The sequence below is a fragment of the Leptonotus elevatus genome, chromosome 7 (genome assembly GCF_054856555.1).
Source record: "Leptonotus elevatus isolate MCC_2025b chromosome 7, RoL_Lele_1.0, whole genome shotgun sequence".
In the NCBI taxonomy this organism is placed as follows: domain Eukaryota; kingdom Metazoa; phylum Chordata; class Actinopteri; order Syngnathiformes; family Syngnathidae; genus Leptonotus; species Leptonotus elevatus.
Window position 1 is genome coordinate 16,565,201 of NC_141245.1, and position 27,049 is coordinate 16,592,249.

General features: G+C 39.8%; 1 protein-coding gene across 2 annotated transcripts in view; it reads right to left on the bottom strand.

Annotated features, from left to right (window-relative positions):
* Positions 1–15: 15 nt before the first annotated feature.
* Positions 16–27,049, bottom strand: part of rsrc1 (arginine/serine-rich coiled-coil 1) — a 127,758-nt gene continuing 100,724 nt past the window's right edge. For both annotated transcript variants that reach the window (XM_086081051.1, XM_086081052.1), the window contains exons 8-10: positions 3,490–3,596; positions 1,053–1,157; positions 16–273 (exon numbers count right to left, since the gene is read on the bottom strand). In XM_086081051.1, the coding sequence (XP_085937177.1) occupies positions 181–273; positions 1,053–1,157; positions 3,490–3,596 (305 nt within the window). In that variant the 3' untranslated portion in view covers positions 16–180. The remainder of the gene's footprint in view (positions 274–1,052; positions 1,158–3,489; positions 3,597–27,049) is intronic.

A 27,049-nucleotide genomic window follows, 5' to 3' on the forward strand; every position in this document is an offset into this window, starting at 1 on the left:
AAACAGAAATCCATCTTAATTTCAATATGGTTTAATTCAGATTACATTAAATTCTCACAAGGTTTCATGAGAACAGGTACTTAAGGAAGCAACAATTCTGTGAAGAATGTGACATCCCCTAAATCCAGATGAAACAAAAAGGTGTCCTGAGAATAGGACGGAACTCCCGGCGTTCCCTGGTTAGGACACAGGACTTCCCATCAGCCTCTCTTGTCGTAGCGAAATAAGCCTGTTGAGCCACAATTCCTCAGCCTTCTCTTTGTCCATGAACAGCTGTGCGAGACAGAATGCACAAAGAACAAATTTGTATTTTTCACACTGCACTTTAGAGTGATGATGTTTTCCTTAAAGGGAGCAAATAGGGTTGGTCAGTTTTTAGAACTCTAACACAACTAAAGGTTGTACGCTGAAATGTGTTGTTCTTGCACTTGCATGTGTCGTCTGTGTGTGTGTGAGCAAAATGTCAATCCGTCACCCCCAATCTGACGCTGCTTGTTTTTGACCGTGCTATTTCGTCCGACACGGGTGAGTTCTTGTCTGTCGGCCCCGCGCTCGTGTCGCACTCCTAATGAGGCCGCGTACGTGCGTGCATGGTGACAGTATATGCGCTGGCCTAATGTGACTCATCTGTTCTAATAGGGAGTGGAGCTGAGGCCGAGGCCCGCCTGGGGCATATTGGTACCATACATCAACCTGTCGCGGGGCCTTGTGTGCGTATATATCGTGTGTGTTTATGTGTGTGTGTGAGGGGAAGATCTGCATACGTCAGGAAATAACATAGTTTGCCCGCTGGAGATAGATGAGTGGGAAGCCCCAGGGAGCATTAGTGCAGTTGAAAGTTTCCCTTCTCGTTTGTCATCATTGCTCTGCAGAGGAGGAGGTGATTGAAAGAGGGTATGTGACACACACACACACACACACACACTAAGGATCCTACTATGTGATGCACTGTGACACTATGCACAGGTGCCCACGTTCACTGACAAACAAGACGTGCGGGACAAAGAGGATTTGGGAGTGCGTCGTGAGGGGTTGTCACGGTGACCGCTTACAGCGGGATGAGCCAACGTGTCGCTGTCGTTGTAGACGATGGACAGGGGGAAACTGAGGTCCACGTAGTCCGTCCTGTCCGATTCCTGCTTCACTGCAGGCTCAGTCTGACAAGAAAAATAGAAATGGTTGGCGGAAGGAATAAATCATCCCATTAAAACCATTTCAGTTTTTCCAGGTTTTTTTTAGTGGCCATGGCCCAAAAAACCCCCCCCCCAAACTTTATGATGCGGTAGTTGTTATCATTAGGCCAAAACCTGTTAGCTTATAATAAATGAAAATAAATAAATAAATGAATAAAGCCCCACTGACATGCCCAATACATAAACAGCTCAGACTAATTCCAACCACTAGTGTATGGGTTTAGTTAAAAATCTACATTTGTCCACCAGGTGGCAGTGTAAGTCTGTTTCATGCATGGAGCTGTTTGAACAAAATGAACACGACATATAGCCACAATATCAAGTTCACCCAAATAGCAGTTTAATAATAATAATAATAATAATAATAATATTAAAAAGTTTTCATTTACAAAGAAAATGATGCTACTTTTAACTGACACTGACAGTTTACTGCCTTTTTGTGTTTGCAGTGGTGCAAAACTGCTTTTATGCATTAGCATTTTGCCTCTGAAATGTAGCTAAAAACTGAAAACAAAAAAACATTGTTTTTAAATGCTTCATTTCATGTAATGGCAACTTAATCTCTTTTGTTATGAGGATTTTGTAATGGTTATATTGCTACTGTAAGACACTTGAGCCACCCTTTCCACTTGCATTAGTTAAAATCATGACTCAGAGCTATTCTGATGCAACTAAATGCTGCTGCAAAAAAACAAAAAAACAAAAAAAAGACAGGCTGTCCTCCATCTGCTAAAGTCGCCATCAAGCTGGACATGTTGCCAAGTGCATACATGTTTCAAAGCGTGCGTTGAGCAGGCCCAGAGCAAATGTTTACAATTTGGAAGCTTCTACTGACGTTTGGCTGCACACTGAAGTCAAGCATGTGCTAATAAGCATTAGCCAAGGAGCAAATATTCTTATCAGTAAAATGTTTCCATTTCCATTTTTCAGTTACTCGAATTCCAATGGAAAGTTTCCAATGAGCTTAAATTTGGTAACTGTTCCACTCCTTTGCAACGCAACTTAAAAAATTCCAAATTAAATGAAATGTACAGTAAAAGATATCACCGCCGTCGGGCAGAAACCTTTGTCCAAATTAGGTTGATTTAATATTTGTTTCCACTAATCAACAATAGTGAACAGTTCCCTGGTGATCGATCTGTTACAAATTATTAAGAAATATGAAGCGTACAAAATAGCTTGAGAGCAAATTATTGGACAATTCAATGTTTCCTCATTCCATGGGAGTCTCACATTTTCTACCCAAGATTGAAAGTCACAATTGGTTCAAATAATAATGATCAAACCTAATTAGGTTTGATACATTTGAGAACGTTTGGTTAAATGTCGATAGCAGTTGAGCTTCAATGCAGAAGGAAATTCATAAAAAAGGTAAATGTTGTACATATAAATTTTACCCTGTAAGAGAGCTCATTGTTTTTTTTGTATTAGCTCAATTATAGTTCCTAAACAGTTAAAATAGTTAGCACAATGGCACAATTAGTTTTTTTTTTTTTTTGCAAATGAAAATGATTGATTAAACTTGATTTTGCAAAAATGTTCTGTTTATATAGATGTGCAAAAGTTAAGCAATATATGGTACAATACTAACTTTAATGATCCAATTTCTATTAAATAAAATAATATGGGGTTTTTTTTTCATTTCATTTCATGAAAAGTAATGGTACATCAAAGGTATTCTGGTGCTGTTTATGGGTTTTTTTTGTTTTTAAATTTCTCCATACTATGGAGACTTTAATGTGACATGGGGATTAAAAAAAAATAAATAGGTTCCTCATTAGGAAAAGAAAATCTTCTCGTTTTAACATGGGAAGTTGCTGCTTTCCATGCAAGTTGCCACCCATTATGCTGTATCCAAGAGACATTTAGAACATCCGATGCTTTATAGTTGGTTAAGGCTAGTTTTTCACCCAAACAAGAAAACGTTTTCATTAGAACAAGATAATTCCCAGTTAGGACGAGAATTTTTTTCCCTCAACCTAATGAGACTTTAGGGGCTCCGTATGATGTACTCGGTTGTGAAAGGACAGCGACATCAAGCTCCCTGGTGGAGGTCAATGTTATTGTGGCTCTTGACCTTGGCCAACGTCCTCTAAGTGAACACAAGATCTCTGTCACATGTTGTCTTCTCAAAGAGCTACGACAAATCAAATCGGTGGAACATTTCAATAATGACTTATGTGTTTGGTCTCCATCTGAGAGGGTGACAGATGCAGGACGCACCCGTTTGTCTGAATGGGGACGTTTGATTTGTTGCAGAATTGAATGAGGGAGCAAAAAAGGGCCGCAACTGCACCTTGATATCGTCCCGGGATGATTTGAAAGCCTGTGGAACAAAGGAGTCGGCCTCGATGGCCTCGATGTCCTTTATCCTTCGCACTTGCTCCTCCAGAGAAGTTCCCTCTGAAAAAAAAAAAAAAGCAAGGGAGGAAGTGTGTGAAGAAAAAGCACCCGCACGGGGTCACCGGCCCCTCGTCATATTCTGAACGGCGGCGGCGGCGGATTTCTGTTCGGAATGAGCCCGCTTCATTGCATGTGATCGGTCTGCATAACGCTTCCTGACGCGTAATGTGACATATGGGATGTTATTTTAATCTTTAAGGGAGAGCACTCGTGCGCCACCAAGGGCACGCTGCGGCCCCTCCAAGAAGGCAAATAAATGCTAACAAGATGAGAGTAAATTACACCGGGAATAATGCATTGTAAAATAATCACAAATATGAACACAAACTGGCTGCAATGGAATTTCATTAGGGAGACAAAATGGGATTAGGTTTCATAGAGTTTTCGTGGATCACAGACTGTTGTTGCTGCGGTTTGTCCAATCACGCTCAAAGACAGGAAAGGGCTTCCAGCAAATGACTCCTGCATATAAACACGTCAGGACTGTGCATATCACACAATACATCATTCAAGAAGTGCAGCTTTTACAAGCGTAGGAGGAATTACCAAAAAGGAAAGTTTGCAATCGGAAGGGGGGGGACAACAACAACTATGAACAGTGTCGTTATTGTGTGGCTGTCAATCATGAAACCGATCCGTCAATATCCATCCCTCGCTCCTGCGTCCATCCGTCCTCCCCTGCACTCTCCCATCTCTCCATCTGTCAATCTTGAACGCGTGCGACTATTTGGGCGGTGTTGTCAAAATAAGCGCTCAATTGTTGAAAAAGTCACTCGCACAAGTATGCCCACACTAGGCACGTGCAGTATCGTTCTGATACCCCAAAAATCCAAACGCTGGAAAACTTGAAATTTTATCTCAACTTTGGGGGAAAATATTCTGAAGTTGGTGACAAACTTAATGGCTATCAACACCACATATGATTTCTAAAGATCTTTCAATTAACATTCTAAAAGGGACATATTGACACAGTGGTACTTTGACTTAAGAGTGTTGCTCAGATTTTTTTTTGTGCTTTGACTTGAGAGCAAAAATTAAAAAACAAACTTGTTCTCAGTTAATCAGATGTCATTTATAGTGCTGTCATTTATAGCACTTAATTTTTATATACACTACCTAATCAAATGAAGGACAATTACATTTTTGTGGTGTGTTGCTTAAAACTAACTGCTAAACGCACCTTTAATGAGGTCAAGCACTAATGTTAGTTAGCAAAAAGCTAGGAGGCCATTGGCTAGATGCTATATATGTCTAAGCAGTAAGGTTGATTGCTAACATTAGCCATTAGCTGCTATACGAGCCCTCAAGTGGCTAAAAGTGTTTGCCACTAAGTAGCTAGCTGCAACTAGCTAGATGCTACAGCCCCTTTAGTGTAACCGACTAAGGTCAAGCACTCACATTGGTTAGCGGAAAGCTAGGAGGTAATTGGCTATATGTGTCCAAGTAGTGAGGTAGATTGCTAACATTAGCCATTAGCTGTTATACAAGCACTCAAGTGGCTAAAAGTGTTTGCCACCAGGTAGCTATAGCCCCCTGAGTGTAACCAGCTATGGTCAAGCACTAGGTAATTGGCTATATGTCTCCAAGTAGTGAAGTAGATTGCTAACATTAGCCATTAGCTGTTATACAAGGCTTCAAGTGGCTAAAAGTGTTTGTTACTAGGTAGCTAGCTGCAACTAGCTAGATGCTACAGCCCCCTTAGTGTAATTGACTAAAGTCATCCACTAACATTAGTTAGCGAATAGCTAGGAGGTAATTGGTTATATGTGTCCAAGTAGTGAGGTGGATTGCTAATATTAGCCATTAGCTGCTATAAGAGCCTCAAGAGGCTAAAAGTGTTTGCCACTAGGAAGCTAGCTGCAACTAGCTAGATGCTACAGCCCCCTTAGTGTAACCAACTAAGGTTAGCTGCTAGCATTTGACACTTATGTATGCTTGTTTCATCGTTTATTATAATAATATCACAGAAGTGTAAACACTGACTTGACCGCTACAGATGGCTACAGCTTGACTCAAGAAATACTTTGATTATTTCCTATGGAGAATTTGTCAGAGATCATGAAGAGATTGTGCTCAACTTGAAAGTTCACACTTATATATGTAGTAGTTCACTCACACGCAAGAGCTTAGACAGTAGCAGGAATTAAATCAACCCATTATCTGTAACAGGACGAGTGTCACAACACATCATCGCGGTGCGGGGGTGTTTAATGAATACATGAATATTTGTCTCAGTTTCTCTCTTACACACATAAACACACAAACATGCTATCAAGGTTCATTATGGCACCCAAGCAAAACTTGGGTTTGATTTAAATGCTGTGTAAAAAAGAGCAAGTGAATGACAATCAATTGAGCTTGATAAAAGTCAATAAACAGCCAACAATTCAACATGGATGTGCATGAAAACTATTCATTCCATTCCGTTCTAAACGGGTGAACAAACAAACTGGTCGCTAGCCAATTGCAGGTTCACATACATTGACACTCACATTAACATAACACCTAAGGAAAATTTGGAGTGTTCAATGAATCTAACATGCATGTTTTGGGAACAGCCTCAGCCAAGATTTGAACCCGGGACCTCTCAACTATAAGGTTGATGTCCTAACCACTGGTCCACCGTGTGGACTAAATCAATGTCAAATCCACACACATACGCTCTTCCAACTTGGCAGAAATTCCATCCATTAGGACCTCAATTTATTTATTTTTTGTATGGGTAGATAAGATGACTGACATGCTGTTGTCAGATGTCAGCGGCCAAGATATGTATTTCACGAAGAAAATCACACATAATGGACTTGAGAGCGCGGCCCGGTGAGCTCGGAGGCGGACCGAAAAATCAATAGCAGAGCTGGGGGTGAGCGCACTCGGCAGCTCGGCGAGGTCAAAGTTGATATTTAATATTGACACGTTATCTGACAAATGAATTTAACTGTCAGCGCATTAGGCTTGCTTTGTGTGACAGCGGTGAGAGGAAATTGAGAGAGGGAGAGCGATCTTGTGTGTCTAGTCAACAGACATTACCACGGGTAGGAACATAGGAAATGGGAGCCGATACATTAAACAACAGTGCTCACCTTGACGTCTGAATTCCCCTGGTGCGGTAAATATTTTCTGTATCACTGTATCATTGAAAACGCACAGATAGTTGTCTTTCTAGTTAGGAACGAGGCCAGATTGTGTGATTATGCACTCTAAAAACAGTTGGGTCAAAAGTAACCCAATTATGGGTAAAAAATGGAGCGATCCACTTTATGGGTCAATTTGACGCAACTTTCTTGACCATTTCTTGACTCAAAGTTGAGTCAAATAAACCCAAGTAGAGGATTTTTGACCCATTGATGGGTTATTTTTGACCAACTGTTTTTAGAGTGTGTGAGCGGTGTTTTGTGACTCGAAAGACGGCGTACAATTATCAACAAACTAGGACTAAACATAAAATCTACAAATCTCAAATCCACTATACAAAACAATTTAGTTTCTTGAATGTGGGAGGACGCACGGGAAGAACAATCCAGGACCTCTCCACTGTTCAACCGCTGGTAGTAAAAGTGAACGGGTGCGAGAATGTGCTCTTCCATTTGTCCACAAGTAAAAGTGGGAGTCATTAGTGAGACGAGTTGGACAGACAGCCACGTTGACAAGCGGATCAATATGCTATTGTTGTCTCTAAATAGCTGTTTGTCCGCCTCATTGATTAAGAGCACAAGAGCGGCAGAGAAAATCAAACAAGCCAATGGCGGCTTGATTTGGAACCCGTCACCTTTAAAGCCTTGGAAGGAATCATTTGACAGTGTGTGGCCACAAGAGGGAACTGTTCAACAGCGCATGTCAGGCACTCAGCGGGCCTGTGCAACACTTGACTTTGTTGCACAACGTGTCATTTAGAAGCACGGCACATCTTAATTTACCGCTAGTGCTGATTAATCCCAAATAATTGTGGCTGAGGGGAGCTGAATAAATAAGTGCTTGTTTTATTGAGAGCTATAAAAAAAAACTGCAGTCAATCTTGAATGGACATTATATTTACTCATTTAAAAGACAGAGGTTCAAATTCACTGCATGATATCAGAGTACTGTATATTCAATAACATCAGCTCGAATGAGGCCCAAACAAAAAGTGGTATCAACACAAATAATAATGCCCACATTTGAGGTGAATAATTCCAGTGTGAAGTAACGGCATCTGGTTGGGGGATGTTTGCAATAATTTGAATCTCTCATGTAAAAACCCTGCCAAAGTTTGGCTTTAGCCTCTGGCGCTTGCGGAAACAGAATCGGTGCTCTCTGTAACAATAAGTCACACGTAACACAGTAACACTTTACAATTTGATTCAACAATTTTTATAACTACAACAATTAGTAGCTTAAATGTTTTAGGCCTTGTTATAAGAGTTCCTTTAAGGTTTTTTTTTTTTTTTTAGATGTGCATGGCAGGCTAGATCAAAAGATATATGTGAGTCACCATAAGGTGCCTTTGAAAGTTGATACTTTCTATTTAACTTCATATCTATTGTATTAAGTATACGCTATGCTGTAACATTGGTCAACCTCCCACACTTTTTAAATAAATTAACTGCAAGCACACACTGTTCATGCAAGCAGCAAATATTTTGGCTAATGTTAGCAACACAATTCAGTTCGCAAGCTAACCTTCTGGAAGTTTCTTCTATCGACTGATATTTCGCCATGTCCAAATAGTTTGACTACATCCAACTACACTTATGACGAAAATTCAGAAATATAAGAAATATTTAATCTGTAACCATCCGCTGTTTCAGCCCCTAATGAAGAAAAACAAAATACTGCCTAGTGAAAAGCTGACATTTGAGAATGACCTCAAAATATTTTTATTTGATGACTACCAGTCGCTTGCCAGTGACCAAAATCCTTAACATACATGCTTATTTTTATGACTTCAGTTAGTAACCCACGCACAGGCCTAGAAACACATGCTCATGCAGCAAAATCCCAGGTTTCAATTAAGTGTCTCCCTGTGCAGCTGTAAAGATGTAATTCACCGCTCAATTTAGGCTCGTCTCAGTGGAGATTTTTTTTTTTTTGGGCCTACTAATTGATAGAAATTAAGCCATTAATCAAGCCACTAGCCATCACTCAGCCCAGGGAAGATGAATACAAACTTTCATAATAAGCACCTTCCCCATTTTAGCCCTCATTAGCATTAATTTTTAATGTAATTATGCTATTCTTTTACAACGAGCTCATAAATTACCGCTCTTTTGTTGCTGGCTGGTCTTGTAAAATCCAAAGTAATGCTTTGTAGTCTGATCTTTAAGGCAATTACTGGCTTCTTTACTCTTTTATCTCTCTGCATTTCCAATAACCTGCTCTCTAATGATTTATCTCTGCTGTACCCCCTCCCTCCTCCTCTTCCTCACTCTCTCTCTCTCTGCACCAGCGGCCAACTGCCCCGCTGCCAGCCTCCACCTCCGAGACCCACCCCCCCATACGCCCACATGCTCCCCATTCCCGGAGCCCAGATGCATGAGGCACCGACACATGACGACGACGACGAGTTGTTTACCATCTCCTTTAGTCATTTTCTAGCTCGCGCTTCATTAGCGAATATGACGGCGACAACGCCTGGGGAATCTCGCTTTAAGAGATCGTCGCTCTTCTTTCTCTCTCCATTGGTCTCCCGTGGGTCTTACCTGTAGGCGAGCGGCTGCTGTTTGTGTAAGCCTCGAGCTCACACATGCACACACGCGGACTTCTCGCAATACTTGGCATCAAACCGCTGGGTTAAGCTTAGCAGGGCGATGTGCTGGATGCGGAAGAGAGGTCCTCTAATGCACAGGAGCACCCTGGACGAAGCAGTAATGTCTGCAGGCCTGTTCTGAAGGCCTCGACAACAGGCTGCTCCAGTGCATGTGTCAGGACCAACCAACGTATTTAAAGGAGGCATATCAGGCCATTTTCCCAAAAATGAAAACAGTTCCCAGCGGGGTGCGCGCACAGTGATAATCGGGTCAGATTTGCACCACTAATTCATGCCTGCACCACTAACTCATGCCTGTGGTGTCTTGAAAAAAAAAAAACCTGGATAAACCGCCATTTAAGCGGCACCCAAAAAAATAACTAAATAAATAAATTAAAAGTATTAAAAAAATATTGTAAAAAAAAAAAGACAAAAAAAAGTAAATAAGCGAGTATGCAAGGGTCCAAAAAATAGGGGCGTCAGGCGCAATTTTTTAAAAATTGGAATTAATCGCATGACTTTGATAGTTAACTCATGACTAATCGCAAATTTTATATCTGTTCTAAATGTACAATAAAATGTACAATAATTTTTTTTTGTTTTCATACTCAACAAAAAAAGTAGAAAAAAATTAACTAATAGAAATATGGCTGCATCTTTTAGTCATTGATACAGTAATTTCATAGCAATTCACACAATTGAGTTAAAATTTACTAATTTGCTCCCAAATACATTTTAAGTGTTCCAAAGACGTATTTATATGTTTTTTAATTGTTTTAATTTTTTTTCTGCTAGAGCATACAGAAGGCTTTGATGCAGCCTCTCAACTGCAAAGAACGGTTTAAGAAATGGTAGTTATTACACAAACAGCCAGCAGGTGGCAGCAGAGCAAAAGAGATGAACCAGGGCCATGTTGAAAAAAAATATAAAAATAAACATTTCTAAATAGATTTGTGAATAATGATGAAAAGTTAGCTATATTATAATGCTAATTGCTGCAAAATGGAAACAGGTAGACATATAAGTTGGTGGCAGCATTGCTTAAAAGAGATCAACCAGGGGCCATGTTGAAAAAAAATCCTCATTACTCACATTTCTAAATAGATTTGTGAATAATGATTAAACTTTAATTTATTCTAATGCTAATTGCTGCAAAATGGTGAAAGACGAGACTCTAATCTTTCTTTTGGTAGGTTCCATGTTTTTATAGCAATAGAACACAATATTCTGTGGGCCTTGCAAAATCAGTCAAAATCCAGTAAAACAGCCGGGAGTGAAGTGGACTGCTTTAGTGAAAATGGCTGGGAGTGAATGAGTAAAAAAATATGTACTGCACTGTAAAAAACAAGTGTGGTATTGATTTGTGTTGAGATCATTTTTCTGCTACTGGATGGCATAATTGATTTGTACGACATTGCTGAATGCTCGGTGCATTTTTCTTTTCATATTAAGAAGATCTAATCTTTAACATGAAGTAACTTGTGAAATTCTACACATTTTTTTAATTGTAAAATACAACCTGACCCCAGTCTCCACAAATATATGCATTATTATTAAATGTATTACTGCTAAATCTTGATGTGGATGTGTCTATTTTGTTGCGACTGGAATTCCCCCAGTACAGGCTTTCCAAGTAAGGGGCAGTCATTAATCACATGTTAATTTTTTTTTGTGCCGTTAAAGGAACATTAAATGAACTCAAAATGAACACACTAATTTCGACACCCCTAATATAAAACCAATTTATTATTATTGCCAGGGGTGTCACAACCCTAAGATGCCCCCTCCTAAATCTTTTAAAATAATAATTATTTTTAGCAGGGCGCTAAAAATATGGACTGCAGGCCAGACTGCAGCAACAGCTAATAAAAACCACCAACAAAAAAGAAAGCAAACTGTCTGTTGACAACAGTAACCTCAAGAAGCACTGAAAAGTCAAAAGTGCTCCTCTGTCTGTGCAGACAAGTTGATTCATTAAAAAGGTGTTTGGTGCTGGCCTTGCTAGGCTAATACTTTTAGAGTGTATTGATTACGGGGCCGCTGACAGCTCCTGATGTTCAGCCCTGCAAATGCATCAAGTGGCTAATGAGCAGCTATTAGGCCCATCGATTTGCTGATTTCAATTGATAGCTGGCAGGCCAAAGCTGCATGGCAATATTTGCATAGCTAATAGCCAGCAGCTTCAGGTATCGACTGCAACAGAAAAGAAAAAAAAACAGCATAGAGAAGCAAAAAAAAATAGGAGAGTAGGAGGATGGATATTATAAAAAAAAAAAAAAAGTTCTAAAATAATATGATTGCAAATGGGTTTCATCTCAGAAGCACTGATGACTTTGCAACAGTGACAAGATGTGCCGCTGCTGCCTGTGGTTGGCCGGGGTCAACAGGCCAGCACAGAATGAAGGAAAACAGAGACAGGCGAAGCCAGATGTCTCAAGTGTGTCCCTGAGGACTGCATGCACATATATATGTACGCTTTTCCAATTGTGTGCCACTGTGCACACGAGTGTGTGTGTGTGTGAGTGAGATGTCCAATGACAGAGCAGGTGGCTAAGACACTTTAATGTGTGTTCTCACAAGACCACACGCACACACACACATTATGTGCACAGTCATCAATTACCCCTCTATAATCCACAATGCTAACAGATCACATCATTAGGTACACTTAGAATGCATTTCAAATCCAAACAGTCAGCAAAGATTAAAATGCTCACATTAGCTTGACGAAATCAGATATGATGCAAACAATATTGTTACTGTGTTTGTCATTTCATCTTGGTATGATGCAGTGCAGTTTGAAACCAAAGTCAACTACAAGCACAATAATAAATTGAAAATGGAGTGAGCAAATCACATCTACTGTATGTTTGCAGTGTTTCTTTTGCTTAACTTCCTTCTCCATGCATAACTATTCTTTGCTTGCTGAGACAAAAAAAAAGGGAATTAAGTTAAGGCAATTCACCTCAAACAGGTGTCTCATTTACTCAACTCTGCAAGGAGCCAATCATATTGTGGCCTGCTTATAATGCCCTCAAAAAATTAAACGCACCTGTTGTAATCGCTCACAAATGTTTGGGTTCCAACCAGGTACCCATGAGCATTATTTGACTTTGAGAAGATCATGCGATATGTTGATGTGATATTTTATATGCTATCTATTTGGCATCAGGAAATGAAATGCAGCTGGTGACTGAATGTCACATACGGGCCCCCACATGCTCACCCCTTGTGATAGTGATCTCCCACTCTCCAGTCAATAAAAGGGACGCAATGATGAATTAAGGAGGCATAGAAGCTGCTAATGACAGGATGACACGGCAGTCACGCGCTGCCGTGCTTCTGCTATCTCCTTCCACATCGTGACCGACTCGCTGCTTCCGTCACTCATTTAGCTTGCCAAATATCTTTTGTGCTAAAATACAATTCTATTCCGAGGGACATAACAGCAGATGGACTTTTGATGAAACTTAGCTAGTTATTGATAGTCATTGATACAGTAATTTCATCATAAAAAAATCCAAATATCTCTTTTTAAGGCTTAATGTAAAATAGATTAACCTTATTTCAGCAACAATTAACAAATAAAAATCGCTACAAGACAAGTCCCCTAGTGGAGGAAATTCAATGGATCTATAGTGCCATTGCCCAAACTGAAGTTTAACAACAAAGTGACAGTACCTATACTCACAAATGACCCAACTAATAAAAGTTTTTCAAGATACAAGCCATCACACAGCATTTTTGTTCTTATATTATTTTTTTTGCTTTGACTTGTAAGCAAACATTTGAGATACAAGCGCTAGATGGTAGCAGTGAACTAAACCCAACCCACTCTCCAACAAGCAGCAGTTTGGAAAATTCTTCAAGAATAAAAATCTTTGGTAACCCGGTGGGTAGTAGGTAATGTCTGGTCGGTGCTGGATTTCACTTTCCTTTATTTTCTTTGATCCTTCCTCGGGTCTCCTGACAACCTCACGACTAGCTGGATTCTGAAGTATTCGGTTTAGGTGAACGGTATGGGATTTTTAATAGGTTTTAGGTGAACAAATGAGTATACACTCACACGCACCCCCCCCCCCCACGCACACACGCACATACTCACCCACATACAAAATAAAATAAAATACAAATAAATTAAAAAAACAAAACAATCTTTTAAAAAATCTTTAAAAAAATAAAATAAAGAGAGACTCCAATGTTGTTTGCTGTCACTTGCCCGTTAGCCCCATGCTAACGCACAATGCAAAATGCTACAGACGTGCTAACGAATATCATCTAGGGCGCGGTGTTAAAACCCTTTAAGCGATTGATATTTCAACTTTTGGAGAAACTCATGTAGTCAGACAATATAATAATTCTCAAAGGTATATATTCTTTATCCTCTGCAGAAACAGAAAACACATTACTTCTAGTTACAGAGCTAAACTCCCCTTTGTGTGTGTATACTGCCCCTTGGTTGCCATGGTGCACACACCAGAAGGAGCACAATGTGCTAGAACGAATTAATGACATATCCATTCATTTCAAAGGGGAAAGGTGATTTAAGATACAAGTGTTCAAGTTGAGCGTGTTATATTATGACAAATTAAACCATTGCATTGTTTTTCTTTATTTTCTCAAGCTGCTCCATCACCGCTAAAGTTCTGTGACACCTCCTTGAAAACCACAAGGCTCGAAAATAGTTGACCAAAATCTACGTAATGAAGCTGTTAATCAGGGTTTACATATTTAATGTTGCCAAATGACCTTGTACTGACAAATATTAAACAGATAATTACAATCCGGACTAAATGTATTGTATCATTGCTTATCATCAAATATACTTATAGGTGATATCCAGCGTCTGGCCAGCATCAACTACTCTCGTTAAACAGTGACGCTTTCAAAGGCTGAGTGGTGAGATCTTGAAGCTCGCAGTCACTTTCTCTATCAGCAGCCAACAAAAAGCATCTGAAAATCCATGATTACGTTAGACTTGCTTTTATTTTTTTGCATACGAGGATACGAGTTGTCAGTTGTCAGTGAAAGGAAAAACAAATTGAGGCGATTGCAGATTGTAACACTTTAGAATAATGGCCGATGTGTCAGTGTGACCGGTGCGGTTCTTTATGAATCACAGTGCCATTTCAGTGCTATGAGAATATCAAGTCTTGCCCTTTACCAGAAATAACAAGCATTTGAGGGGATTACTTGACACTATAGTAGGGTGTCCTAGTGTGTGTGTGCGTGCAAATGCAAGTCGTGCAACGGTTTCCATTAAAAAATATATAATTTTTTTTATTTATTCCTGGTCAGTCAGCTAATTCCTCTACTAACCCCCCTTTTTTTTTTTTTTGAACAAGTGTGTAAGCACAGAAACACCAAACAACTACCGTAATTACTTAATTGGAGAAAGCTCTTTACAATCAAAATGATGTAATCAGAATCCAGGAAACGGGCTCAGCGAACACACAAACATGCACACACGACAGTCTTCTTGACATGTAGCCATCGAGCAACTCGCTCACACTAATTGATTCGCACTTTTATAGGATAAGAGTGTTGCGTGCATGTGTGTGTGCGGTCTGCTCCAAAATATATGAGGAAAGGTCATGGCAGAGTGAGTGTGTGTGCGTGTGTTTCTGAGCAACAATTAATTAGGGAAATGCCCCCAGCCCTCCTCTTCTGACCTCCCGTGTAGACTAACAACCTTGTTAAAGTGAAGTATATTTGACTTTTTTTTTTGCTGGGATCATGTCAAATGAGCAAACAACAGTTACATCGTTTGCATATAAAAAATATATATTTTGTATGAGTGACTGATCTGTTTAGTGTTTGTGTATCCTTCCCAAAAAACTTACAACTTCTTTAACGTGGCACAATTTGGAAAAAGGCCTCAAATGTAGTCATTAACTCATTCACTGCCATTGACGGCTATAGACGTAAAAAATTCATTTGAACTATTTCTATTAGTTTAACATTTTTTTCCACTTTTGTTAACAAGAGTGTGAAAACCTAGATTTTTTTATTGAACATTTAGAACAGATTAAAAATGTGTGATTAATTGTGAGTTAACTAGTGAAGTCATGCGATTAATTACAATTAAAAATTGTAATCGCCTGACGCCCCTAATTTTTAATAATCTTTTCTTATTTTTTTTTTTAATTTATCACATGACTTCAATAATTAACTCTAATTTTTTTAGGTTTTCATACTCTTATTAACAAAAATGGAAAAAGTATATAACTAGAAATAGTTAAAACAAATTTTTGATGATCTTCAATAATACTAATAATAAAAATAATAGCACTTTTCCTGCAACTTAAAACATTGTCTAAAGAGTTGTTAAATATTTTAGGATGGCTACAGTTTGACTCAATGTCCAGTTATGAACGTCCCTTTTTACAAACAATTTTCATAGAAAATGACCTCCATTTGTGTACTATTTCCATTGTCTTGCCATGAACGAGCGATGGATCTATGTTGTGCTTCATCTTCATCATTGGCAACAAAACAGTTGCATGAATAGGCCCAAGTTCCACCTTTGCATCCCCCATAAATTATTGACGTGGTAGTCTACTCTGAACACTAAAAATCATTTTCACCAAAAAGTACCATTTACAGTGTTTATGTTATTTATCGGGGCGGTATGGATCCGTGGTAGAATGGTCGACTCCTAACGTAGCGGGTTTGGGTTCGATCCCCGGTCATTGTTACCATTTGAAGTGTCCTTGTCCCTCCAGTTGCTCATTATGTGCTATCATCAGCAGGTGAAATGAGGAAACAGTGTAAAGCACTTTCTAAGTACCTACAGTAAAAAGTCCATTTTATCATTTATTGAATAAAGACAATGAACACTTAATGTAATCTCATCTAAATAGCTGTCCACGCATGTTGCAAAGAGGAAGTTAGTTCCATGTGTTGTCACTTATTTCTTAGATTTTATTTATTTTTAACCACACGCCGTTTAAAAAATGACTTCGTTTTGAGGCTGGAATTAATTAATCACATTTCTATTTATTTCAATGGGAAACATTACCTCGATTTATGAACATTTGAAGTTACAAACAGTGTCACAGAACCAACTAAAGGGGAAGCCAACTCAAAAAAAAAATGTATTGACAGTAATATGTTCTATGCAGTCGCACTAGTCTAAATATGGTATTCTGGTTAATATTACCTTTGTGGAATATGATTTAAGCAGCAAAATCCAGTCGTTTTTAATCAATATCAGAGTGCGGCCATTTTGCCACTTGCTGTCACGTGAAAATTACATCACACCTGCTCAGGTCTCAGGTAACAACCAATCACAGCTCAGCTTTAGTCTGAAGCTGAGCTGTGATTGGTCGCTGCCTGAGCCCTGAGCAACAGTGATGTCATCTTCAGTCGACAGCGAGAGATGGATAAAATCATCTGGATTTCGCTGCTTAACTCAATTAATCAGAATGTCAGGTTTAGACTTGTGAGGTCACATATGACATATTGTCAAGAAATGTTTATGGTTGGCTTCCCCTTTAAGTTTGTAACTTGAGGCTCCACTGTATTTCCTATAGGACATTGGAAATCGACCCTGTGCTTATGTCGCTACACAATCGCTCGTATGTGACCTCTGATGTTGACCCTACAGGGAGTCGGAGGGGGTAAGTGGGGTCGCTGGCGGCCAGCACCACCCAGGAGGATGACGGCACTTTGACCTGCTACAGTTTGCGGGTGTGTCTAACCACTGCAGTCTGGCCACCCGCTTAGAGCGCACCGAGCGCCACTGCTGCGCTGCTGGCGTGTGTGTGATCATGTCCAGACGTACACGAGGGGGGCGGCAGAATGTTTCCACTTTTAGAAAAGTCAGACCCTTCTCCAGCAGGTCATACATTGACAAGTATTGGCACACCAGGGAATTTGGAGTTGTGGCGAGAATAGCTGCTACTTCTTTCTCGACTTCCTTTCTTCACCAGGAAGCAAAAAATGGGACTTTATCGAGGAACTTGGTGCTTGTCACCGGCCGAGCGGGGTTCGTCCATTTTGGAGAGAATAATTTGCAGTCGTTTAAAAGTTTTGTCGTCCGTGTTATACACATGGCTAAAGGAATATGTCAGCCTGATAAAGTGGCATAGTATTAGAGTGTGATCCAGATGCAGTAGCAGCACCGGTATCGGCGCATCCCGTAGGGAAATCACACAGGATAATCTTTAGGAATACCTGACATTATTGCATTTGCTGACTTGGATCCTTAAGAGAGGAACAATACTAACATTTGCCCCAATTATTGGTATGAAAAGGAAAAATGCCGCACAACTGTCAAAAATATATTGTAAAATAAATAATTAATATTTAGGGGCCCCTGATTAATTCAGCAATTATTAGTGCTTATCCTTATTCACCAAACACAATCCTGAAAATCCTTACAAAAAAGCCCTGCAGTGGCTCATCGAAAGTTTGCTAAATATACATTGGACTACTGGTAACGGGTTAATTGATAAAGGTGACCCGGGAAACGATTACCAATCAAGGTTAAAAGGGGGCTGTCAATCACACCAGAGCTGAATGAGGACGGGATGGAAGCTCGCGTGAATCAATTGCATGCAACTTCATTGTGTTTGTCGAGTCACAGACCAAAATATCTCGAAATAGAGTCAAAGCTATAGATGATGAGAGTTGCGTTGATGTCGATTGATGGATGACATCATGGATATTTTTTTTTTTATTTGGACATTCAGAAACATGCGTAGATGCATTGAGTAGGTATGCAACGAAATGAAAACTTTTGGCCGAAACTGAAACGGCAAAAAAAATTATCAAGTCAAGTACCCAAAAATAAAAAAATAATAAAAAAATAAAAATAAAAAGCAATGTTTAATATCACTCAGATTCACACCATAACGGAGATCACGATGCTACTTTTTGCTAACACTTTGTGCCATTGTCATTATTCCTCACCGCTGATTTGAGATAGCATCAACCGGGTTAGCCTCAAGACGCTAGCTTTCGGCTACTGCTCATGAATTAACATACATACGCTTGCTTGCAGCAGTTTTTTTTACCACAACATCCTATTTCGGCCATATTTTTTCGTCTAATTTTATTTTGACCGAAAATTCAAATTTTTCTCATTTTCGGCCCAAAATTTTCAGTGGCCGAATCTTCGGTGCATCACTAACACCTACATGGGAACAGTGTGAACTTACAAATTGTAAGTAAATTCGCTTACGGCTGACGTGACTATTTAGTAGGGATGTAACGATAACAGCATATATTGCGATATTAAAATTGCCACAATATCGTTGTTGACGATATTAAAAAGGCTCGGTTGTATTCTATTTGTGCAATTCTAGCACCCTCTTGTGGTTACTTTATGAGCGCAGTTTAATTTTAATTAGGGACGTTTTGGCCACTGCAGCAGTTATCACTCCTATAAATCAGTCATACCAGCAAATATTTTTCAACATAGCCATCAAAAAGCACAACTTTTTCTTTGCTTCAGCCAAACAGCATTGTGAGCTGCATAGATAGACCATGATACGCCACTGAGCCAATGACATAACCAAGCCTATTTTTTTTGTCACTGCTGTTAAAATGTACAAACACAATATTGCGCTTTTTTCCCCCCATATGAGTTAAAAACAAACAAAAAAAAAACGATATATAGTGAGTTTTATACAGTATCGTGAACTATTTTTATTTTTCAATTTTTTATCGTATCATGAGGTTCATATCGTGATGTTTGGATATCGTTACAACACTACTATTTAGGCTGTTCGTCAACTAGCGGTAGCGGATACCTTTTTAGACAGGTGTTTACATCACTTTTACTTTTTTTTATAAAAATATATATAGTTCATCATTTCAGATAGAGTGAACATGACACTGGTGTAATTTTCAGTCAAATATTTCCACGTTTGAGATACCACTGCTTCACCTGTGTCGTTCATGTGAAAACACGTGATCGGCAATTAATCGACTTCAAGCTGTAATTATCATTGTGCAGTGGTAAAGTCGACGCATGGACTAGTCCGTTCGGCCCCTGGTGTGTATGTGTGTGGAGGAGTGTGAGGCGCACACACGTACACAAGGTCACATGGGGTGAGCGGGATCGGGTTCTAATTTACATGGCCAGCAGTCACCCAATCATACACACACACACACCATGTATGAGGGAATAAAAGGGAGGGGAACGAGATAGGATGGGAGGGGTTAGGAGGAAAATTGCATTAATGAAAAAAAAAAAAATCAATAAAGCAGTAATTGCTTGGCTATCCCCTTGTAATGAAACAAATTGAGTGGAGACGGAAGGTAAGGAGAGAGCTGGCACCTCAATGGTTGTATTTTGTATTTAGTTTTTTGGGGTGTTGTTTTTTTTTTGGCTGTAGCATGTGGAGCTGACTGAGTTTGTGCTCCAGTTGGGGGGGAGGAAAAAAAAAAAAGGTCTCCTCGTGATAATTAAATCTTCTCACACTGATTTTCCGCCAAATTTATTTCCCCGGGGAGCATAACTGTGATTCAGTGCTTAGCAGCCTTGCATAACTAATGGTCTCGACGTGGGGTGGGGTGGGGGGTGGGCGGCACACACCTGAATGAATAGGGAGGCGAGAGGAGCAAATAAAGCGAGCCTGTGGCACTCTTCATCTCCAATCAATCATTATCCCGGCGACGCACAAATCGAAAGGATGGTTTCATGCTAGTTGCAAGCGGACTGTTTTAAAACGGACCTTTGAAGCAAAAGTGTAATTAATTGCCGGTCTGCTCTCCTTGTTTTAAATGACTCCTGCAGTGCATTATGGGCCAAAAATCGAGCTTTCATTCCTGGAACAAATGGAGGTGGTGAAGTGTGGGCTCAATATTGGTCTGACTGTTCCTGGCATGATTGTGTTGAACATAATAACACAACAAATAAGGCCATTCATCACAAGTAAGGACAGGAGATGGGGCTAACGCTGCCGATCGTTAGCAAATCAATACAAACAGGATTTTCTTACATCAAAATCACTGAGGGGGATCTGTGCAGTCATAATTCTTGCGCGGATCACGGATTATATCGAATACTAATAACAACATTGATGTTATTGTTAATCTGATGAGATGGTGGACAGTTAAAAAAAAAAAAACTGCCGTGTTTACGAGCGGTTGAATTTGGTCGCTTGTCCTTCGGCGCGCCACGTGGTGGCCTCGGTAATTAAAACATTTAAAGCACAGCCAGCTTCCCCCTCCCCGCCACCTCCGCGCTCCCCGGGTGTGATATGGGGGTCACGCGCCTGTAGATTCTAATTTGCGCGGCATTTGTATTCATGACAGGCACGTGCTAAATATTTAACAGCAGCCCGGCAGGAGTTTTGTATTGTTAGGCTTTCCAGGTCAAATAATTTGATTTGAAGGCAGATTACATTAAGCATCAATGTCCAAGCAGGCACTCTCACTTGCCTCTCATTTCCTGTCTTTTATTGCGGCTCAAACTGAAGCGATATACAGCTTGGAATCACACAAGAACATCTTATCCACGGGATTACTTATTATTTTCAATTAGAAAAGGCATCACATCGTTTATTATAAAACACACACACCGGCGCCGGATGCGAGTGGAACGGAAATTTTAGAGTGACAAATTGTTTGGTGGCGTGTGCCATCGTGACTAACACAAATTATTATTACAGTGAAACCTCTAATGTCAAACAATCTGTTACGAGACGCTGGTCGACTTGATTTGTCTGCGTTTGGAAAGTATTTATCCATCTGTAGATTTTCTATAGTGTCAGCCCTCACAACATTTTGTGTTGTGTACTGGGAAAGACAAAAAAAAGAACTTCTAATTTGACACACCTCTTTATTTCTTTGTACATCTGCTTGACAAAAACCTAGCAAAACGTCTTCTCTTTAATTTTGCAGGAGTAAAAACATCTAAAACACTGGACGTAACATCAATAACAGGCCAGTAATTTGCGATGACATATTGCGAATAAACACTATGAAAATTCTCACCAAGTGCTTGTTCTCTGTGATTTGACATAGACCGATTATTGGTCAGGCAGAAATGCGCATGGCAACGCAATTATCGTTTTGCTCCCAAAAAACGTATAAATACGTTCTATTTTAAATATTACCATTGTCCAGAAGACATATTTATGCGTTTTTAATGTTTTTTTTATGCTAGACCACACAGAAGGCTTTGATGCAGCCTCTGAACTGAAGAGAACGGTTGAAGAAATGGTAGTTATTACAAAAACGGCCAGCAGGTGGCAGCAGAGTATAAGAGATCAACCAGGGCTATGTTGCAACAAGTTGTTTCCCCAAAGTTTTAAACAGATTTGTGAATAATGATGAAACTTTAGCTATATTCTAATGCTAATTGTTGAAAAACTGAAACAGATAGAGAAAAACATTTTTCCTGATAAAAGAAGACACTCTAGTCTTTCTTTTGGTAGGTTCCATGTTTTTATAGCAAGAGAACACAATATTCGGTGGGCCTTGCAAAATCAGTCAAAATCCAGTAAAACAGCCGGGAGCGAAGGGGGTTGCTTTGGTGAAAATGGCTAGGAGTGAATGAGCTAAGGGAACACATCATATTAAAAACTAATGAGCTATTCTGTGAAATAGTTAATTTAAACTCTTCCCGGAAAAAAATGGTCAATTTAAGTTGATTGATTATGATTTTATAGTACTTTTTAATAAATATTTTTGCATAAGTACAGTATTAGCCATTTTTGCGCAACAGAAAATAAACGGATGGTTTATTATTTACGTAGCCATATGACGGGTCAAATATTTAACATGCGGCAAAATTAATACTTTTGTGAGGATAGGGAAACAAATAAAGACTGAGAGTCATGACGATCATCCTGCCATAGTTGCCCAAGACGTACACTTACGGTCGCGTTCTTCCAAATTGGACAAATGGTGACCAAAAAGTGAGAAAAGTGATTGACAACAGAGCTAGTTAGACAGCGACGAGGCCTTATTGGATGCTAGGTCGAGCAAGGGAGGGGCGAGGGGGAGGGGGGTTAGCCCGCAGCTGAATAGTTTATGGACATATAATTCCTCAACACAGCCACACATACACACACACACACACATACAGGCAGGGACACACCCACCCGGTGACCTGTCTTACACACAAAGTAATTAGGGAAACAGTCCGTTCGTTTAGCTGCCCAAAGAGCAAGCGGTAGGTATATATTCCCCTAATGATGTGGGTTAAAGAGCTATTATACGTCTCATTAAAATATATGATCTCCCAATCTGCTGCTGGTTTGAGGTAATGGGCAGAGAGCGGCACGCAGGGGGCTAAAACATCATCCTTGTTAGGCCTGGTGTCACATACATATCTACCTATTTCTACTACGTGACTGCACACATAAAACATGCTTAGTATTTACAAAATAAACAAACTAACAGTTTCATTGATTAGCACGTTTCCCGACGAAGAAAAAACAACAACTTGGGGGTCATCATCATTTCGTGAAGGAATGGCGAGTATACATAGTATTCACTGACGTCACGGGATTGCGAGTCCGCCCCTCATGGTGGGCCAACCTTACAGCGGACTCAGCTGTGTTTCTATTGTGTGTACACCGAATGTTCTTTTGTTATTGATGAATGTCACCCCCAGCTTACTACATGGCAACGTATGCTCCGAGATAGGATGGCTCCCAACACACGGACATTCTTGCGTCTTCGGTACTTTCGGCTTTTATTGGTTGCTATGTGCATTTATCAATTGTGAATTTGAGGTGAAGAATCTCGTGTTGTTCTTAAACCAGGTTAGCTAGTTCCCCGACTGCGCTAGCTACTAGCGCTAGCATGTTACAACGTCAACACTGTTGATTCACCGCTTATTTTCGTACACTTTAAAAACAATTTTAACTTTTGGGCTGCTGGGAAATGAAAATAAGAGACCTTAAGGAGGGTATTTGGAGAGATCTTAAAATCAAAAATCTTGACCACCAAATCTATTTTTAGCCATAGCTAGCGGCTTACATATATCATGATCGCATGATATTACAATTCCGGACACTTCTTTGTCCGTTCCCATTCAACATTCCATGGACAGGTAATACTATCTAGAAGTTTCGGTTCACATTTTTGTTCGCCCTATTTTTGCAGCCGTGAACGGCACCATTCTGAAGCGGTTCGGGAAAATACGGAATGAATGAACAAATGAATGAATCACTTGAAACTTGAGCGATCCTCAGCATTTGCTTGCCTTTTCTCGCTGGCCGCAATTGTTTGCCACAAAATTGTTTGACCCACTAAATGGATGCCGGGTCGATAGGTGGGGGTCGGTGACGTCATGTGAACACTATGTATTGGCTCACCATTTCCATCAAGACGATAATGTGTTCCTCAAATAGTGGCCATCCATTTAGCCATTTAGTCTATGCACACCTTCCACTTAAGCCTGATAACGATTTAACATTTGAAACGGTTTTTCAAATGTAAGAGACCACACACGACAAGAAGTAGTAGCTGTCAGGGCCCGACTTATCCTTTATTATCCGGGGCACCAAGATTTAGTAGTAGTAGAATAAGCAGCAGCTACGGCTAGGTTACCTGTTAGCTTGTATGATAAGTACTGTACATTGCAGGTGCACACTCTTTTCCTCATTCTCATTTTTACTATGCTGAATGATTTGTTATGTAAACACTCATCACAACCATTCGGTCCTCTCAGAAATATTGAACTGGTTTAACGTTTACGATTGCCGGCCCAAACAGTTTTCATGTCCCAAAACACAGGATACTCTTTCAGAGACTTGTGATAATCTGGTTGATTATCAGTATGTGTGCTAAAACTTGAGATAACGCCTCCTCATTCACAGCAGATAGAAATCTCATTTCATATGCAATCTTGTTCACACAGGGATATTACAGATATAACGCCTGAGCTTGTTTGAACTCCGTTGCTAACCAAATCAGCTACATGTACAACTACAACTTATATCGGACTGTGTGGGCATACCTAATGATTTGGCTTGTAGCTTGCCCTGAAACTTTGGCTACTTCATTACTGTTAGTTGTTAATACAGTTTGCACAACAAACAGCGCGAAAGCTATTGTGCTGCACTGATGTCAAGTGTGCCTTGTGGGCACACAAAGTGCAATCTCTTGACTTGAAGGCATGCAGCTAACAAAGGAACCATCCTCCTCTCTCATTCTTAGTGCCTTTCATTTCACACGTTTCCTTTTTCAAGCGCAAGCATCATCTGGCTGCCCTTAACCAGCGTGGCAAACATTTCTTTTAAGTGGAGACTACTTTGTTAACTGATGGCCACGGGGCCAGTTATTGATCCCTCTTCTTTCTCTCACAAAAGCCCTGATGATAAGCACCCCCCACATCATCTTCTCGCAGGGCTTCACTGCGTTCACATGAATCAGATCCGGGTGGTTTCGATTAGCGCCACGCTAACGCGGACGCGCTGCCAGTCTCGGATCTATTTATGAACGAGGCGTGTAGGAGGTAGCGTTCCTCGCTTCTTCCCCTTCCACTCTAAAAAGGTTTCCTCGTTTCGCTCGACTTTAGTGGTTCAAGTGTAAACTTTCTCGCGGTGTTGATCTCAGAGAGACCCTGCGGGGAATGCAGAGACCCCTGGTGATCTGCTGCTAAACTGCAACAGTGGCCCACCTCTTCCATCATGCTTGTGCTGGGAGGAAGGGCATGCAGCGGAAACTACAGCTGGCTGCTTGTACTTCGGTGTGAGTATCTGCCAATGTGTGAGAAGGCCAAGGAAAGTTCACATCTAGGTAAGGCATACTAGGTAGTATGGATAGAATGGCTAACCATATTTTTTGTAGGGGGGGATAACAGGATTACCTACAGTAAACTACAGTAATTTCCGCACCCTACCGTAAGCCGCAGGTGTTTTAATGTTACCGCACCAGGTTCCCGCTACTTGTCTCGCTCTCGTTCTGTCTCTCCTACTGTATTTGGCCTCACTTGGTTCGTTTTGCTCTGTCTGATGCTCTTGCGCTTCCTTTATATTGCGCCTCCTTGTGATCTGATGGATAAGCCGCACCTTTGTATTAGCCGCAGGGTCGAATGCAAGTGAAAAAAGTACCAGAAATTACTGTAGTTTTAAGGGGAAAAAAAGAAAAATTTTATGAGAATAAAGTTACAATGTCGTAAGTAAAAAAAAATTAATTATTAAAAAAAGAAAGGCATTTTAAGAAAATTTAAATGCAGTATGAAGGGGAAAGATTGTCAGTCTCCCAATTTATTGTTCAATTATGGTATTAGTTAAAGATATGAAAACACTTTTTTTCCCTCTTCAGCGAATATCACAATTCCCAACTCACTACTGACAACTCAAGGCCAAAAAAAAAGAGGCCACATTTCATCTTGAGCTATACGTATGTATCTTAGTTGTCTTTCAGGGCAATAAGCAAGCAAAATGAGACAGCAGAGAGGAGGACAAAGAGAGAGAGGAAAGGCGAGACAAAAGTTGAGATAGTAGCAACACTAAGCTAATATTATCATAAGGGTGGCATAAAGAAAAGGAGGCAAACAACAACAGTGTGCAAAAGAGAGGCGAGAGAGGAGAGGAGAATACATAGTATCCAGAGCTGGGGACCAAAGCAAGAGTGCAAGGCTAATTACTTTCTGATGGCTGCACTTTCATTTGGCCAAAAGGCCAGCTAACTTTAAAGGTCACATTGTCATTCCTCCTCCATGGAAGCACACACACAAAATACAAAGCTACAAGAGTGAGTCCGGCAATAGAAAAACACAAAACACCCACACTCGAACAAATTATTCTGCAGCTAAACACACATACACAGACAGACACATTCTCATTTATATGGTGCCCTGGTCAGAACAAGGACCAGCCTCATTATTCTATCTCAGGACTTCTATTATTAACAGCATAACCAGTGGAAATGACTCTTGGCTTTATTTGAATGTCTATCAAGACGTGTGTGTGTGCGGATGCACGAGCGCGTGTGTATGCTATGTCTGCGGCCATTGGGGAGTTTCATGCTGGCAGCAAATACATTCACTGGCTGCAGTGCAAAAGAATGTGCATTTCCTATGCATTTCATGTAAATGAAGCAAATCCTAATGGAAAACGACATATGTAAGTTCATTTGAGTTGATGTGTAAAAAGCAAAAAAAGAAAGGTGGATAAGAAATATCAATAAATAGGAAACACATAGAATAAATAAACTTAAACAGTGATTCAAGTTCTGTGCAAGAAAATAATAATAATGATAAGAGCAATAATAATAATAATTATAATAATGGTGATGATAAAATGAAAAAGTATGCAAATAATACATAACACAATTTTTTATGCAAACTACAACAATATATAAAATACAGTGGTGACCTGCAATACAAGTTTAAGCCATTCCATGACTTGTATATCAAATCATCTTTTCCCATTGAAATGAATGGAATATCCAATAATCCATATTTAAAAAAATAAATAAAAAATGCAATGTGTGTTTTTCAATAAGAAAAATAACGACAAATATAATGTAGAAGATTAAACAAATTTTGGACTGTTTTTGTTGTTGTTTTTTTGGGCTTCAGCACAATGGACATTGTAGTATAATACAGACATATAAATTCCGCACATTAGCCGTTCTTCGCAGAGGATTAAAAAAATAATAATTACTGTATCTGTCTATATTTGTTGTTCCACCGTATGTGTTCAAATACCCATTGCTTAAACAGTGAGAGAGAGAGTGAGATACCAATGCTATTTGTAACCTCACCGATTGTCTTTTTACATCTTTTGTTAGCATTAATCTAAGCAGACAT